Source organism: Phragmites australis, chromosome 14 (genome assembly GCF_958298935.1).
Source record: "Phragmites australis chromosome 14, lpPhrAust1.1, whole genome shotgun sequence".
Lineage (NCBI taxonomy): Eukaryota > Viridiplantae > Streptophyta > Magnoliopsida > Poales > Poaceae > Phragmites > Phragmites australis.
The window spans coordinates 3,808,286-3,824,416 of record NC_084934.1 but is presented as its reverse complement, the minus strand read 5'-3'; the positions used below and the strand labels follow the sequence as shown (position 1 = coordinate 3,824,416).

General features: G+C 43.7%; 1 protein-coding gene across 1 annotated transcript; it reads right to left on the bottom strand.

Annotated features, from left to right (window-relative positions):
* Positions 1-7,583: 7,583 nt before the first annotated feature.
* LOC133891705 (uncharacterized) lies at positions 7,584-9,936 on the bottom strand. Its single transcript, XM_062332439.1, has 2 exons — positions 9,784-9,936; positions 7,584-9,123 (listed from the first exon to the last, which is right to left on the bottom strand). The coding sequence occupies exon 2, from the start codon at positions 9,105-9,107 to the stop codon at positions 7,956-7,958; it is 1,152 nt and encodes a 383-aa protein (XP_062188423.1). The 5' UTR covers positions 9,108-9,123; positions 9,784-9,936; the 3' UTR covers positions 7,584-7,955.
* Between the last annotated feature and the right edge of the window lie 6,195 nt (positions 9,937-16,131).

Here is a 16,131-nt window from a genome sequence, read left to right as displayed (position 1 = left end):
GGGATGCAATTGTTAGTTTTGATGGTATCTCAATGCTCAAAGTAACCTTTTAGAATCATACGTTGAGAGATATATTTACCCACGGACACCGGAAATTAGGCAAAGTGTTCTGAGTACAGAGTCTCCAGTGTTCACCGGATACTCTGATACTTAGTGTTTTCGGCCGGAGTCTCCGAGCGAGACTCCGCCAAAGATTCTCGGTTCCGATTTAATTTGAATTGTCTGGAGTCTCTGGTGTTCACCGGATACTCCGGTACTTGGTGAATTTTGGTCAGAGTTTCCGAGAAACTCTCCAGCAGAGAGCCTCGATTACATTTATTTTTAAAAATGGCCAGAGTCTCCGGTGTTCACCGGATACTCCGGTAGATGGAGTTTTCGACCGGAGTCTCCGAGTGAGACTCCGCTAGAGAGTCTCGGTTAGTATTTATTTTTAAATTTCTGGAGTCTTCGGTGTTCACCGGATACTCCAGTACCTGGAGAGGCTGGAGAGTCCGGCAAGTCTCCGGGTCTTTTCTGTGTGGCAACTAAGTGCCACCTGGAGTCTCCGGTGTTCTGACACTGTTCTGAGCCCATTTTGGATTTCTAGCCGGAGACTCTGGTGTTCACCGGATACTCCGAGTTAGGTCAACCAGAATAGTAATGACTAGTTTTTGAGGGATAGCTATATATACCTCCCACCTCTTTGCATTGAATGCTTGTTGCTGCTGCTGAGTTACCCTTTGACAAAGCCTCCTAACAGCATTCAAGAGCCTCTTCAAACCTCTCTAGTGCTTAGATTGTTCCAAGAATTGAGAGATAGAGTTTGGAAGAGTGATTTGAGTTGTTGAGCCAAAATCTAATCTTTGAGCATTGAGTTCATCGTCAAGCGTTCACTTGTGATGTTTTCTCTTGGAGTCTCGTGCTCCTAGACGGCAAGGCGTCACCCGTAGAGCACCTAAAAATTGTGGAGTGCCATAGAAAGTTTGTAATCGCCCGTCAATTTGAGTAAGAAAATCTAACTTGATCTTTATGATCGCTAGGAGATGATAGGGTTGAAAGAGACCCGGCTCTCTGTGACCTCCTCAACGGAGATATAGGCGCTTCTTAGTGAGGTGACCGAACTTCGGGATAAATTATTATCTCCTTATTTTTGTGCAAGCTTTACTAATTCTTATAGTTTTAGGATTTTTCCCAAATTCTATTATTCGTGAGTTTCTTACTACAGGGTATTGTTGTTTAAGTATTTTACTCCTAGTAGAATCTGTGGTACCTCTTAGATTCTAGTAAACTTACTTAGATTCATTTCGATTTCAAAATTCTATATAACCCGGATAATCCAGACAAGACCGAATAGTCCGGACACCCGGAGTATTCAACCTTCACCGGAGTATCCAGGCTCTGTTAATCCGTTGCTGAGTTTTAAATTTCAGAAACACCTATTCACCCCCCTCTAGGCAATATTAAGTACATTCAGGTAAGACTTCAGCTATTAAGGAGAGTCGTAAGCTGGAGCGTAGTAGTGAATTCAGGTACTTTTTCTTGGTTATTATTGATAATTATTTACTCCAATCTGCAAGATATTCCTTTTACTCAAGGGGAAAAACATTCAGAGATGTAGTTTAGATAATATTTAAAACTTATTTTTTTAAGTTAGAAAAGATAAGGTTTAATTAGAATATATGACAAAGTTCATATGGATTTGCGAGTATGCCAAATTTTTGGTCTAACATTGACATGCTTGCAAGCCAACATCTTGGAACTTCCTAGACACGACAACTTTATTCAGAACCATGACAGGTAAGCTTACACAAATATTTGTACATATATGCTGTCTCACTTGACTCATTCTCTTTCCTCTACAATTTCCTTGACAAAGCTGCAGTCATTTTGTGGAAGAGTATGATGGTTCTCATAATCCATGGAGACTTTGCACTGTCACCCAGGTCGAAGAGCTCAAAATATTAATGAGGATGTTTCCAATCTGAGCAACAAGCAATGTGTTCTTCGCCTTCGATTGTGTGGTTTTTCTATAAGTAGTCTGGAATTGTATAATGATGATTTTGAAGTGATTATCTGTAATCCTTGCATGGTTTGAATTGATTCTCTGTATTCCTCTTAAATTGAGATCTCAGTTGAATTGCAATGGTATCTTGCATTTGAGAAAGCGCTCAAACACATTTTGATTACATGAAGCTCTAACATGTGATCATTGTATAAATAGAGTCGCTCTCGAAGAAACAATCTATTTATTGCGTGTTATATTTTTGAGCCGTTGCAACGCACTGGCAACTTACTAGTTATATATTAAAAAGAGAAAGAGGTGGATGTGCTAAAAGTATAAGTATAACCAGGTATTGCCCGGGCCCGAAAGAGTGGACAATCATGGAAGAAAGAGCTAAAAAAACATATTGTCACGTCAGAAAGCACCTAAATGGTGTGCGTCTACAAAGGCTTAAATCTCAGCCTCATCAAAGATGATTTTCACAACCTAGGGAGTCCGCTTCTCTCTATTGTCGAAGGTGCGTCTATTTTTTTCTTTCCAAATCTCTCCAGAGAGAAGCCCAAATTTCTCGTGCAGTTCTTTTTTTGGAGCTATTACTGAATCTTTTTTGCATAGATCGCAGAAACACAAAGACTTGCCAATATAGCTGCGAAGCGAGCTGTAATTTCCTACAGCGCAGAGAACTTGGATACGCCAGTTCTATCGATAGAGGAGGCTGTTAGACGATGCAGTTATTTTGATATGAGGATGAATTAATTTTAATGCAATGCAGAAAGGGTATGAGCTTGAGAACTAGCATTCGTAACCATCGGTCGCATGCTCACATGAATATCTGCCAGTGATTTTCCACTTGGCATTTGGCCCCGCACAGCATGCCTTCTGAAAGATTTACAATATACTCCATCCCATCATAATACATATCATTTTGAATAAGACATAGTCTTTAATGTATAACTTTGATTACTATTTTCTATTAGAATATATTTAAAGAATCTATTGAATTTGTAGTATTATGAAATATTTCTTCAAGATAAATATATGCATATGATTTTAAAGTTTTCAAACTTAATATTTTAAAAGTTATTGTTAGTTAAATTTTTAAAAGTTTGATCGAATCTTTTTTCAAAATGACATGACTTGAGGGAGTAGCATGTTATGTTTGTGCACTACTTACATAACGGGTTAAAAGTAGCGCCCCATCAGTGCTGGTTTAACAGAAATCACGACTAAAGACATATCAGTGTCGGTTCTTAAACTCCTGCGCGTGAACCAAGGTAGAACTGATAAGAACCTGCACTGATACCAATTATGAGTGCCAGTTCTAGCCAAGAACCGGCACTGATTCTTCGGACCCGATTTTAATTTCAATCTAACTTTAGCTCACGATCTCAAGTACGGCTCAGCCTTATCTCTTCCGGCCCTCAAGCGCCCCTCTCTTTCTTATCTCTTTCCTTTCCTCCACAAGCAGACGGGTGGCTCATAGAGATGGAGAGAGGGGCGGAGGAGGTGAGAGAGGAGCTCACGGAGAGATGGAGAGAGGGGCACAGAGATGGAGATAGGGGGCAGAGGAGGCGAGAGAGGAGCTCACGGAGAGATGGAGAGAGGGGCAGAGGAGATGAAGAGAGGGGCAAAGGAGACGAGAGAGGAGCTCTGTTGGTCGGGGTTGCTCATAGAGATGGATAAAGGGGCGGAGGAGGCGAGAGAGGAGCTCACGGAGAGATGGAGAGAGGGGCAGAGGAGGTGAGAGAGGAGCTCATAGAGAGATGGAGAGGGACAGAGGAGGCGAGAGAGGAGCTCTGCTGGCCGGGGTTGCTCACAGAGATGGATAGAGGGGTGGAGAAGGCGAGAGAGGAGCTCTACTGGCCGGGGTCTATGTGTGGCGATGGCGTGCGTGCGAGCTGCGGAGCAGTGCTGCAACAGAGCGATGCCGCTTGGATCCGTTCATGCTCGTAGGAATAGTGGGCATGGAGGACCTGTGCAGCATCCACCTGGGGATCTCGCGGGCCGGGGGCGCCACTGTTGTGGCCAACGAGGTGTCCAGGGGTCATCGGTGGAGCAGGCTCGCCCCCCGCAGCAGGCCTGGTCCTGACATTTCGGTAACCCAGGGCGAGATTAAAAATTGGGTCTCATTATTAAATATAAATCGCACAGATCTAATTTTTTCAGTTTGCTTTTGTGCCAATATACACAGTATACATATCTTTGGATTTTGGGGGCCCGGGGCGGTCGCACCGCTCGACCCCCCTTCGGACCGGCTCTGCCCGGCAGCGCCGCCTCCCCCGTCGCTAGCGGATCTGATGGAGCTGGTGAAGGCGCAGATCGCCGAACACCCACGCTACCCTTCTCTCCTCTCCGCCTACATCGAGTGTTGTATTGAATTTGATTGTGAGACGTGTTGTATGAACGAGATAAGTCAATTCTTGCATTATTGTATTGAATTTGATTGTGAGATGTGTTGTATGGATGAGAGGTGTTCGATTTGAGCATGTGGTGGCGGCAGTGGCAGCGGCAGATCGACGGGGGAACAGCGGCTAGAGAGGCATCTGAGCCTGCTCGATTTAGAGCCAGCTCGGATGCCGCTCCCGTCACCGCTATTTTTTCCTTTTTTTTATTCTCTAGAAATAGTAATAGTGCCAGGCGGGTAACCGATAGTACCGAGTAAAGAGTGCCGGTTGAAAAATCGACAGTGAAACTGTTTTTCAACCGCACTAATATATTGTTCTGTAGTAGTGGTGCGGACCCCCAATTGGTGCCTAAAGTGATTTAGCTTAAGCTTCTTTTATAGGGACTTGTACCTTTATGTCCCTTTCCTTTTTGATTTAGTGCTGCCCTACCTTGCTTAAATTCCGGTGTTGGGTACTTGCATTGCTTCTTTTTAGTAAGAAAGTCATGTCCACGTAGAGATAGACAGATAAAACAATTTTGTTTCTTGATTATTTAATTCATAAAAAAGTTTTTTTTTGTTATCTTGTGATGTTCTCATTGTGGGACTGCTTTCATTTTTTGTTAGCGTCCTCCTTTGCATTTTTCAGATTGAAGAGGCCTTTGTTCAGGGAATAGGTTATTTCATGAGGGAGGAGTATGTCACGAACTCGGATGGGTTGGTTGTCTCTGATGGAACTTGGACATACAAGATCCCAACTGTGGACACTATCCCAAAATAGTTCGATGTTGAGTTACTTAACAGTGGATTCCACAAGAAGCGTGTGCTCTCTTCAAAAGGTATTAACTTTGCCCACTGGTTGCACATCGAGCATGCTCCTAATCACACGGTTCTCTTTTTCTTTTTCTTTTTTTTCTTTTTGCACATTGAGCATGGCTAACGTGTTATAAGTTCAGAAAAAATGATAAAATATCACTCGGTGTATTTCGCTGATGCATTGTCACGAAACTACTAAGACAAATCATAATTAATGTGGCCCAACTACAGCCCAACTAGGCCATACTTACTAGACTGACACGAGACTTGTTATTGTACGCATGGCTTGAGGCCTCACCAGGCCGTGCTTGGGCCAAGGCCGTGGCACATCGCGGCCGGCATAGCTCGGTCCGACTACGTCGTCACCCCGCCCCGCCACCACTACCATACCTCGAGCCAGCACTGACCTTAAGGGGGTGTGCCTAGGCCGAAAGCTCGGCGCGCAAGCCGGCACAACCCGCTTGGCTAACGGGCCTAATCGAGTCGTGCTATGTCAGGTGGTCCATTTGGCCAGGTCTGATCATGATGCATTGTACAGGTTATGTATGGCTTCAAGATTTCAATACCAAGTTCATCCATGTTGTCAAGAAGCAAAGAAGACGTGAAGTACTTTTGGTGCATTTGAATGGTGCATGATTGGCTACGTCTTTTTCTTGGTTATGTACAATAGGGACGAATTTGATATTGAATTTTGCGGGTTTACGTAACATTGCACCACAGTAATGAGTACTTTTGGTATTTTATGAACATTGGATTATGCACTTTTCGCAAATAAGGATGTCGGCTCCCCTGGATCATTGCATAACGTGCATGCATTATACGTTGATGGGTGCTTGCATATGTGCATAAGTGCATAACTAGGGTTCCTCTTCTCTCCAATCTTCTGTGTTACTGACTTGATCGAATCCCTTGTTGCAGCATCTGGGGAGCCACCTTTGCTTCTCTTGCACTGTGCAACAAGGGAAGCAGCTAGAGCAGCGAGGAACGAACTCCACTGCGCTGGCTCTAGATCTTCACCTTCCCATTTCGATATGGAAGTTCCTGACATCATGCCCATGGTGAAGGAGCTGTGCGGCTTGGACAACGTGGAGAAGGATTTGGAGAGCCTTCTGAGTTCCAAATAAAGAACCAATTAATCCTAACAGTTAGCACTCAGCACCTGTTTTCCCTACTTCTTTATAGCAGTATAAAATCATAACGATGAGTAGATAACATTACGTCATAACGGGTTTCAGTATGTTCCGAAGTTCAACAGAGAAGAGAGGTTCAGCAGCAGCGTGTACATTTGAGGCTTGAGCATGACAGTCTTTGGTCAGATTCATTTTTGCTAGGCAAATGGTGTATTATGTGCTATTATGGTTCAAATGGAAGTATGTAACATAACAGATAAAGGAATATATGTATATTTTACAGCAGTAGAATTGGCTATTGAGACTGTTTTTCACTTTTTTGGTATTTCGGTACTAAATATGATTCAATTCAAGTAGATTTGAAGAAGCACCGGAATCCGTCCAAAGAGCGATCGTTGCTCCAAGTCGACACACATGTCGCCCCTTTAGATGCCATCACGGTCAACTGACTTCTAAGGAGCGATTGGGGCCCATGGTCAACCCTAGGTTGCAGTCTCAAGCTCATGTCGCCAGGGCGGAAGATAGGTCCACCACAACTCCTATGGCCACGACCCCTCCGAATTGCGTGCAGCATACGATGGCTCTGTTCCTCCCTGCGGTTGAGCCAAAGTCTCTAGAGTACTCATGTGACTACTCGGGGATTGACTTTCAGCATTTGGAGACGGTGTCCCTGATTTTTTAGCAGTTGACTGAAGTTTACCTCCTCTCATTGGCAGCTGCACCCACTGTGTTTGAGCCAGAGACTCTGGAATACAATTTGCCTACTGCTCCTATTCCAGACTTCATCGAGGCAACTGAGCGTTCGCCTTTTATGGGGGTCAAGGATCCCATTGCTCTCCTCCGTGACCTTTATCGCTGATGGCAATGCCAACAAGACGCAGGAATAGGACTTATGATAGGTCGACAATCCATCGAAGTGCTCGCCTTGCCTTGAAGTACCTGGCCTGTTTCAATGGATCACCTCCTCCACCACTGGTGGTACTCTCTCAGATCATTTCGATCACCGGCCTTCAAGATTACGTGTAGCCCGAGAGCGGTGCTGTTGCGGTTTTTCTTCAGTTGGATCTTTAGTTGCTTGGGTTGTTTCTTGTCATGTTCTCTCTGTGGTACTCTAGGGCTAGTTTTAGCTAGATTCCTAGCCTGTAGTGGTTTTTTTTTTGCTCGGTTTTTTCTTAATTAACTGAGCATGTTAGCCTGTCGGCCTCTTCTTTTTATTAATACAATTGGTAGCTCTCCTGCTGATTCGATTAAAAAAAGATGATAATCACATAAATGTTGTGTAAGTTTCTCTTGTTCACGGAGCAAAGTATTACATGATTATTGTTTTTTTTTTTTGGAGAAGGAACACTCCTATACCCTTGCACTCAACTCAAGCTATATGCTTCGTTACACAGTGAAATGCATGCATAGACCCGGACCAGAGTTATTATAGCACCACAGTGAAGTGCATGGATAGACCCATATCAGAAATGTTGATACATGAACAACTAAAAGAGCTCCAAAAGATCAGGCAGCTGCAACAGGGTTCTCTTCCTTGATCTTGCTCTCGCCATCATGTTCCAGTATCTGTGCAGGCTTCTCGCCGTTGGTCTTTCCCTTGCCACCCTCTTCCAGCTCTTTCAGCTGCCTCAGGATGTCTTCTTTCTTAGCTTGCAGGTCTTGCAACTTGGCATCGACCTTTTCCAACTTCTCCTTCAGCTACTCCTATTCCAGACTTCGCTAAGGCAACTGAGTGTTCGCCATTCGTCCTCTCCTTGGCGACCTTGTCTTTCTTCTCCTTATCTTTTTTCTTACCTTCTTCCTCTTCATCATCACCCTTCTCCTTCTTTTTACCATCTTCCTTCTTGTCGCTCTTATCTGGCTTCTTCTCTTTCTTCTTACCTTCTTCGTCCTCATCGCCATCCTCCTCTTTCTTTTTACCATCTTCCTTCTTGTCACTCTTATATTTCTTCTTCTCTTTCTTTTCTTTATCTTTCTTGCCTTCTTCATCCTCATCGTTGATTTGCTCGGATTCACGATGCTTCTTCTCCTTATCTCCTTCTCTTTTTTCCTCCATTTTTGCTGCTCCATCTGTTTTCTCTTCAAAAGTATCAATTTCTATCTTCTGTAGTTCATCATTTGTTAGCTTGATTTCTCCGGTGTCTAAGCCTGCAGACATGATATCTCTGTTGCTTTCTGCTCCTTCAAGCTCTCTGTTTATGTGAACATTATTCCGCACTCCTTCACCATTCTTATTCTCCAACTGACCCTCCTCCTTTTCCATTTCTTCACTCTTCTTGTTCATCTTTTTCTTGTCTTCGACTTTCTCTTGTTTTTCATCACCACCCTTCGACTCCGATGCATCCTTCTCTTTTCCCTTATCTTTAATCCTTTTATCCTTCTTATCTTTCTCTTTGCTTTCACTCTTATTATGTTTCTCTTTCTTAGCCTCCTCTTCCTTTCCTGAATCTTTTTCACCTTCCTTCTTTTTCATTTCTTTCTCCTTTTTATCGTTCTTGATCGCCTTCGCATCATCTTCGTCATCTTCAACCTCATCTTCATGCTTCTCCGACTTCTTTTTCTCCTTCTTTTCTTTATCCTCTCTGCCCTTGCCTGAAGACTCTGCACCGTCATCTGACTCGTGCTTGACCTCTACCTTCTTCCCAAGCTTGGCCTGAATCTCTATCTCGATCTCCTTCTTCTCATCCTTATCGCCCGACGACTTGTCCTTGCTCTTGATCTTTATCTTGATCTTGAGATGGATCTCATCCTTGGACTTCTCCTCCTTCAGCTTGGCAAATTCTTTTTCTTTCCCCATCTTGATCACGAGCCCCCTGCAGTTACAGCTTCCAGTCACTGTCAATGGATTTGCTACATAATGAATCAATGGAACATCATATTCGTACAAGACAGTGGCTTCTTGACATAAACTTTCCCCCAAGATAATCTGTTCAGCAGAGTGATCTGTTGACCTCTTATAGTCTTATATATACTTTCTTTTTTGACCGAAATCTTATACTGCCTCCTATAGCTACCATTTCGCGGTGCTCGTGCTAAGATGTTACCACACACATCCGAAGAATAATAAAACTTAGCTCTGGGCAAGTTGATAAATCATGGATTTGACATTTCATTCAGCATTTTTTTTAGGTAATGGAATAGATCATATCCTGGCCTCTACAATTCAGCATGTAACTAATGCAATCTTAAATCAAGCTAGGGAAAGGAATCTGGAACAAGAGCTTGAAGCGTGGAACAAACAAGCATCTGAAGTTCTGAACAAATTGACATGGCAGCCACTTGAAACTGGGAAGGGCTAAAATCAGTCCAGCAGCAGCTGAATCTAGTGGAACTTCACACTCAAACACACGCTGCGTGCATAGCACTTTGCACTCACCAAGAATGAACGAACAGGAATTAACTGGGCGATCCACCAACCCAGCTCCACTGCAGTGAAGAAGGAAAAAAGAGAGGATGGTTTCTTGAGCTCTGACCTTGGATGGCGAGAATCCGGCGACCTCGTTGAAAGATCAGGCAGCAGAGCTCGGCGGCGCTGGAGACTTCGCGGCGTGCTGCTGTGGATGCGGGATCAGCTCGTCGGGTTTAAGCGGAGCGAGGCAGATTCCAGAAGAGGAATGGAGACGAGCCGCGTCGAAAGGGAAGGCGACGCGTCGGGCGTGCGGGGTCGCCACGTGCCACGCGCAAAGAGGATGCGCGCTTTGACAATTTTTTATTTTTATATATTTTTAAATAAAAAATACAAATATATATATTCATTTTAAAAAATTACAAACCAACAGAACTCCATCATCCTTCTAACGGATAGCAAGTTAAAAAATAAAAATATTATATTTTAATACTTTAAAATTAAAAATACTATCAAAATAGTCATAAAAAAATTTGAAAAAATTATGTTGTGTAAATGATGCTATCATCTAGCTCTTAAAATAATTTAGACAAAAATATGACTTGTATAATGAAAAAAAAAACTTCAAAGATCTTAGATATGTAATTTTTCAAAACGAATACATATATTTGCAATTTTTAATTTAAAAATAAAAAATAAAAAACCGATTGAGATGCCTCTCGTGGGCCTTGATCACACCAGTTGTCGGTTGGGCTCATGGGTTGGATCTGCAAATGGGCTCATGTGCAATTGTGTTAAAAAATATTATATTTTAATACTCTTAAAATTCAAAACACTATCGAAATAGTCATAAAAATTTTGAAAAAATTATGTGGTGTAAAGGACACTATCATCTAGCTTTTAAAAAAAATTCAAACAAAAATATGACTTGTATAATAAAAAAAAACTTCAAGATCTAGATCTGTAATTTTTCAAAACAAATACGTATATTTGCATTTTTTGATTTAAAAATAAATAATAAAAAAACCACTTGAGATGCCTCTCGTGGGCCTTGATCACACCGGTTGTCAGTTGGGCTCATCAGCTTTTTTTTTCAAACCGACGGCACGAGATCTATCAATTTTATCTTAAAAGAAAAAAGTTGACCAAGTTTTAAAAAAAACTCGAAAACTATACAACAACGCGGTTAATTAGAGAAAAAACTGTGAAAAAAACTCAATGATAGGATAACGGAGGTGACAACAAAGCACCACATCATACAACCAAAACCCTAAGAAAACTAGTTCGTCTTAGGTCATCGTTGCCAAGCTCGCCTGGAGGGGCAGCAGCTCCGACTTCCTTTGGCGAACCTCAACCACTGTCTCATCCTCATACTCGTCTCCGAAGAAGCAGCAAACTCAACGTATCTGGTGTGGCCCCGACATCTATCTAGCCAAACAAGGCTTGCAGAGCTCAGCGCCGCCACCAAGCTAGCCACGCGGAAGGACATCCAAGACAACGCCTCCAAAGAGGACGCGACATCGAGGATGCCACCGTCGCCCATCCGAAATCCCGAATATGGATTTTCACAGGAAAAGTCCTCTAGGTAGGGGGAGGCACCACAATAACGCCTCCCAGGAGATTAGCAGTGCCCAAAAGAGTCGCCATCGTCGGCACCGACAGCAAGTCGGGCTAGACTTCCGTCTGTGGCTCCCAATCCCCACCCTCCGCGCAAACAAACACCGCCACTGACACCTCACAGATGCGTCGCCCATGTGGCCATCGCCAACCGTTGAGCTCCCCACGGGCACGATCTGGAGGAAAGAGACAGATCGGTAAAGGAGAGAAGCACAGCAGATAGTAGGCCGTGATGAGCAATGTCGTGAGGCCGAGAGCGCCGACAGCGGAATGTGGCAAAAGACAATGATGACGAGGGCTGCTGGCGCCCATCAGCCTTCGCACACCGGCATGGCACTTGGTGGTGGTGATGTCCTCAGCGAGCGGGAGCGTGCTGCGGATGGGGGCAGCTAAGCCCACCCCCCGCAACGCAACCGCCCCACGACCACCCAAAATCAGCTGTCGCCGCAACTGGCACCTCCTCGAGGGGTCTGACTTCGTCCACAATAAGCCCGCCCTCGGTCAACGGTCTCTGCCGTTGAGACCGACTGGCCGACTGCTTGGATGCCCACCTTCGCCCGGATCCAGTCCCTATTGCCCTGAAGAGGTCGTCTCCGAGCGGATCTGCCCGGATCCGACCGATGTTGAGTGAATTGGCTGGCCTGGCCGCCGTAGCCGTCCTTACAGCTGCACGGGCTTCCGACAGCGTGACCAGTGCTAATTCTCTCTAAAAAAGATCGACTGAGCTAACGAGCCAATGATTTGCTATTTTTTTTAGAATATGTTGCATTCAAAAGGATAAGAAGATTTATAACGACTAACAACTTTCGCCACCTTAGAACGAGGATTAGGGAGGAACAAATTAAGCTACAATGACAATCATTTGCTATTCTTTTTTTTTTTCAGTCTCATATCTTTCGAATGAAATTTGAGTTCGGTCTTCAAATTTTACATAGATGTAGAATATCATGTCTCTATGCATGGTAATGTTTTTGGAGGGCTTTTTAAGAGCATTGACACATGGCTTGTGGAGTGATTTCATGATTTCACCGAGGTTGTTTTCCACCTGATATTTTCCCCACTAGTGGTACCTAACGAGTAACAGCTGCAGAGCTTTCTCCGTCATAGAAGATGCTCAGACGCATCCGAGTCAGCTTTATCTGCTGTTATCATCGTTAACAAAAATTATTTTTTACCCGATGTGGAGTAGTATAATCCAGTGCAGGAATATGGAGTAGCACTATGATTGGATTTATTTATTTATTAGAGAGAGAGAGTACAGCACTATGAATCTATGATTGGATTAAGCAAACAGCCAAACACACCGCTGTCCTCCAGCTCGGACCGCTTGCTTCGGAAACCGGTAAAGTCACTGCGCAGCAGTAAAACGCGAACGATGCTACAGTATAAACAGTAATTTTGAAGTTAGTTACTGTGCTTTTTTCTGGTCATCAAGGTACTGTACTGTTTTACCGTACATCGTGTCACTGTAACGATTTATCTGAACGTTCCAACCTCCCTCCGACAGCCGAAGATCAATGACTTTAGTTTGATTAAAGGTGTATTTATTTTAGTTTATTTTTAATTTCTGTTTCTACCCGTTAGCTTAAAAGGCAAAAGTCTAAATAAATAGTTTACTAAAAATTGATTTTTGAAGAAGCTAATAGAAACCTAGAAAATAAACTAAAAATTGAAAAACTAGCTGAGAATAATTTTTAAAAACTAGTTGAGAATAATTTTTTAAAGTAGTATAAAAAATAAAAAATATTATAAAAATCAACTGCTAAAATCTAAAAATAACTTTTAACGTAGGTAAAAACATAACTTTTGGAAAGAAAAAGACTCAAATAAACAAACAGGTCTAAAGTCAAAAGATCCGTCGGTGGGCCCCGCGCACCTACTAGCACCGCCCGTGGGCCCCGCCTCCCGTGGGCGCGCACCGGATTTGTGACTCACCGACAGGTGGGTCCGGAGCGCCACCCGTGGGGTCTGGTGCACGTGGGCCCGACACACCCGCCGTTTGTCTCTGGCAGCCGACCCGACGAGCAGAGGAATCGAAAACGGAAACATGAAAAGGGATTCAAAAGAATCTTTGCTACGGCTACACGAGGTAGTGAACTCGCTTTCCTGGCCGGGGGAGCAGTCATTACGAGGATGTTTGGTAGCCGCACCAGCCATCGCTGCCATCTTAGGATGTAGCTCCACTGCTCCAGGCTGTTTGGAATTTGGATAGCTGCGCACGGGTGAGAAGCTGCATGAACGGATATAAAATCAGTGTTTCAGTTTGTTTCTTAGAAAATGGATTTTAATATGTTTCTCCTGGGCCAGACTGCAATAGTGATAATATTAATATATAATTAGTGAGTATTAACTCGTATCAGTATATTTCAAATTAGATTGAGATTTAATATGATAAATTAAATAATATAGAGTGTATTTATACAAAATAAACATCATATTAACACTTATTTTTTTATTTCAATCTCATGCAACATATACTAATGCGGACAACCAAACACAATCTTTTATCAACTAGATTAAACACATGCAATCAACCAAATAAATAGTATTATATGTATACAGTCTAACTCAAATGAGTCTAGCTCACCGAATACAAGCAAGCTAACCACGTGGGCAACCAAAGTAGCCCTACGCCGCTAGACCTGATACAGGGTATTTTTCTTGTCGCCAATGCAAACCTTTTCTTTCGGCAAACAAAGCCAAAAGATCATAAGAAGACCCTAGATGTGTAGCAAATTTTTGAAAAAAGGGGCTGATTATTTGGGGTTACTTGAGGATGGATCCTCTGTTACTGGCACCGTTACAAAAGAAACAAAAGAAAATGTAACGAACGCCGTTGACCATAAGTTTGAAAAGTTGATAAGTAGAGTGGGAAGCCTAATTCACAGTCTCTTCAACTAGCTCTTCTCCTCTGGATGAGACCCGACAATCAATATTACCATCTTTCATAATCAGCTTACAAGCTCTAGTAAAAAACAATGAGAAAACATTCATAAATATAATTGTATATATAGTGACGTACAGTTTACATGAAAATTTTATATTATTGATATGCAAATTTCTACCGGCAATTAATACATCAGGAAAACAAAATGATTTACAGCAATAAATAAGATCTCTCCTATACAAAAGATGGGTTTAATCATGCGTCACCATATCCCCTCCTACTACCATCAAATATAAAAAAGGGATAAAAATCGTAACTCTCCTCTCCGTGCAAAAAAAAAAGTAGAGAAAACCTCACCCATAAATCCCTCGCGCGCCGCCTGTACCCCATCCTCCATCCACGAATCCCACGCTCGGTCCACCCACCAAACCTGCGCCGAGCTGTTTTCCTGCCTTCGGGTGTGATTTGCGACAATGGCCTGTCGAGTGGCAACGGCGTGCAAGGACGTGATCTGCGGCGGTTGTTTCTGCACGGTGGCGCGCGGTGGGTCTCATTGCAGTGCGGATGACGACGGACAAAGTCTAAATTTATAATCGAATCCATTCTTGCCCTTACCTATTAGAATAACCTTTCCATATATAAGGAAAAAAAGTCTATTTTACTCCCTTAAAGTATGCCCGTAGTCTGGATCATCCCTTGAACTTTAAAACCGTTTATTTGACCCCCTAAAGTTCAAATACCGAATTACATAACCCCTTAAGACCGATTTTAATGGTGGTTTTACTACCATGGCTACCACATCACTGATTTTTGCCATATGGCTACCACATCACCTCTCTTCTTCTCTCTCTCCGTCGGGCGAGTGATTCATCAGGATGCTCTCGTCACCGTCACCCTCGTCTTTGCCAACGGAGCCCTCGTTCGTCACCAAACGCACCGCCGCAGCTTGATGGGCTTAGGAGCCCAAGCCTGATGGCTTCCTAGATTGAATTTGACTGTGAGGAGGTCGAGGTGAACTGCCGCCACTCCCCCTTTCTTCCCAAGCTCCAGCCATCTTCGCCCCCACCTCCTCGGTACCACCATGATCCCCCAATCCCGTTTTGCCCCATCCGAAGCCTTGATTTCCGCTGGAGCCAAAACGCCCAAACCTAGCCGCCATCGCTGCCTCCTTTGATTTCTCACCATCGGTAAGCACTCGGCCCGATTCTATCCTCGTACACCACCCCTAGGACATCTACTAGCTAGTTGTACCCTCTATTGGATTCCTCACGCATCGAGATGCATCGACGACGTGTCGCCTCTGCTTCAGTCGTAGCTCGTCGTTGCCAGTCCTCTGTGTGGCGCCTCGCTCACATCCAACCCTCCTACCAGTGTCGCCCTACCCCGTAGGTGCTCTACACGAGCCCAATCAAACCGAGGTGCCCGACTTTTTCCTTCCTCTCCAATGTCCGAAGCATCATGGTGCCACCGCTCGCCACATTTCCGTGCCCATCCGCCCAATCCACACCATTCATCCTCTTTATCTTTCTCTCCTCTCGCTCTCTGCCAAGTCCCGGATGACAAGTTACCGTGGATGCGTTGGATGAGATAGAGCATCACCGGCCATCCAACATCATCGTCTACTTTTAGCCGACTCCCGCCCGACACCCTCTCACCTGTCCATGTGCATAGACCACCACATGATAATCATATGGCAAAAATCAGGTAACATGGTAGCCACGGTGACAAAATCACCATTAAATCCGTTTTTAAGGGGTTATGTGATTCAATATTTAAACTTTAGAGAGTCAAATAAATAAATGGTTTTAAAATTTAGGAGTGATCCGGAGTATGGACATATTTTAGAAGAGTAAAATAGACTTTTTCTAATAAAAAAACCCTTTCCATGACACCGAATTTCCCCTAGGAAAATTCCGAGGCCCACCTAGCAGCAGCAGCACACGCGGCGTCTACCACCTCAACCCTCCCCTC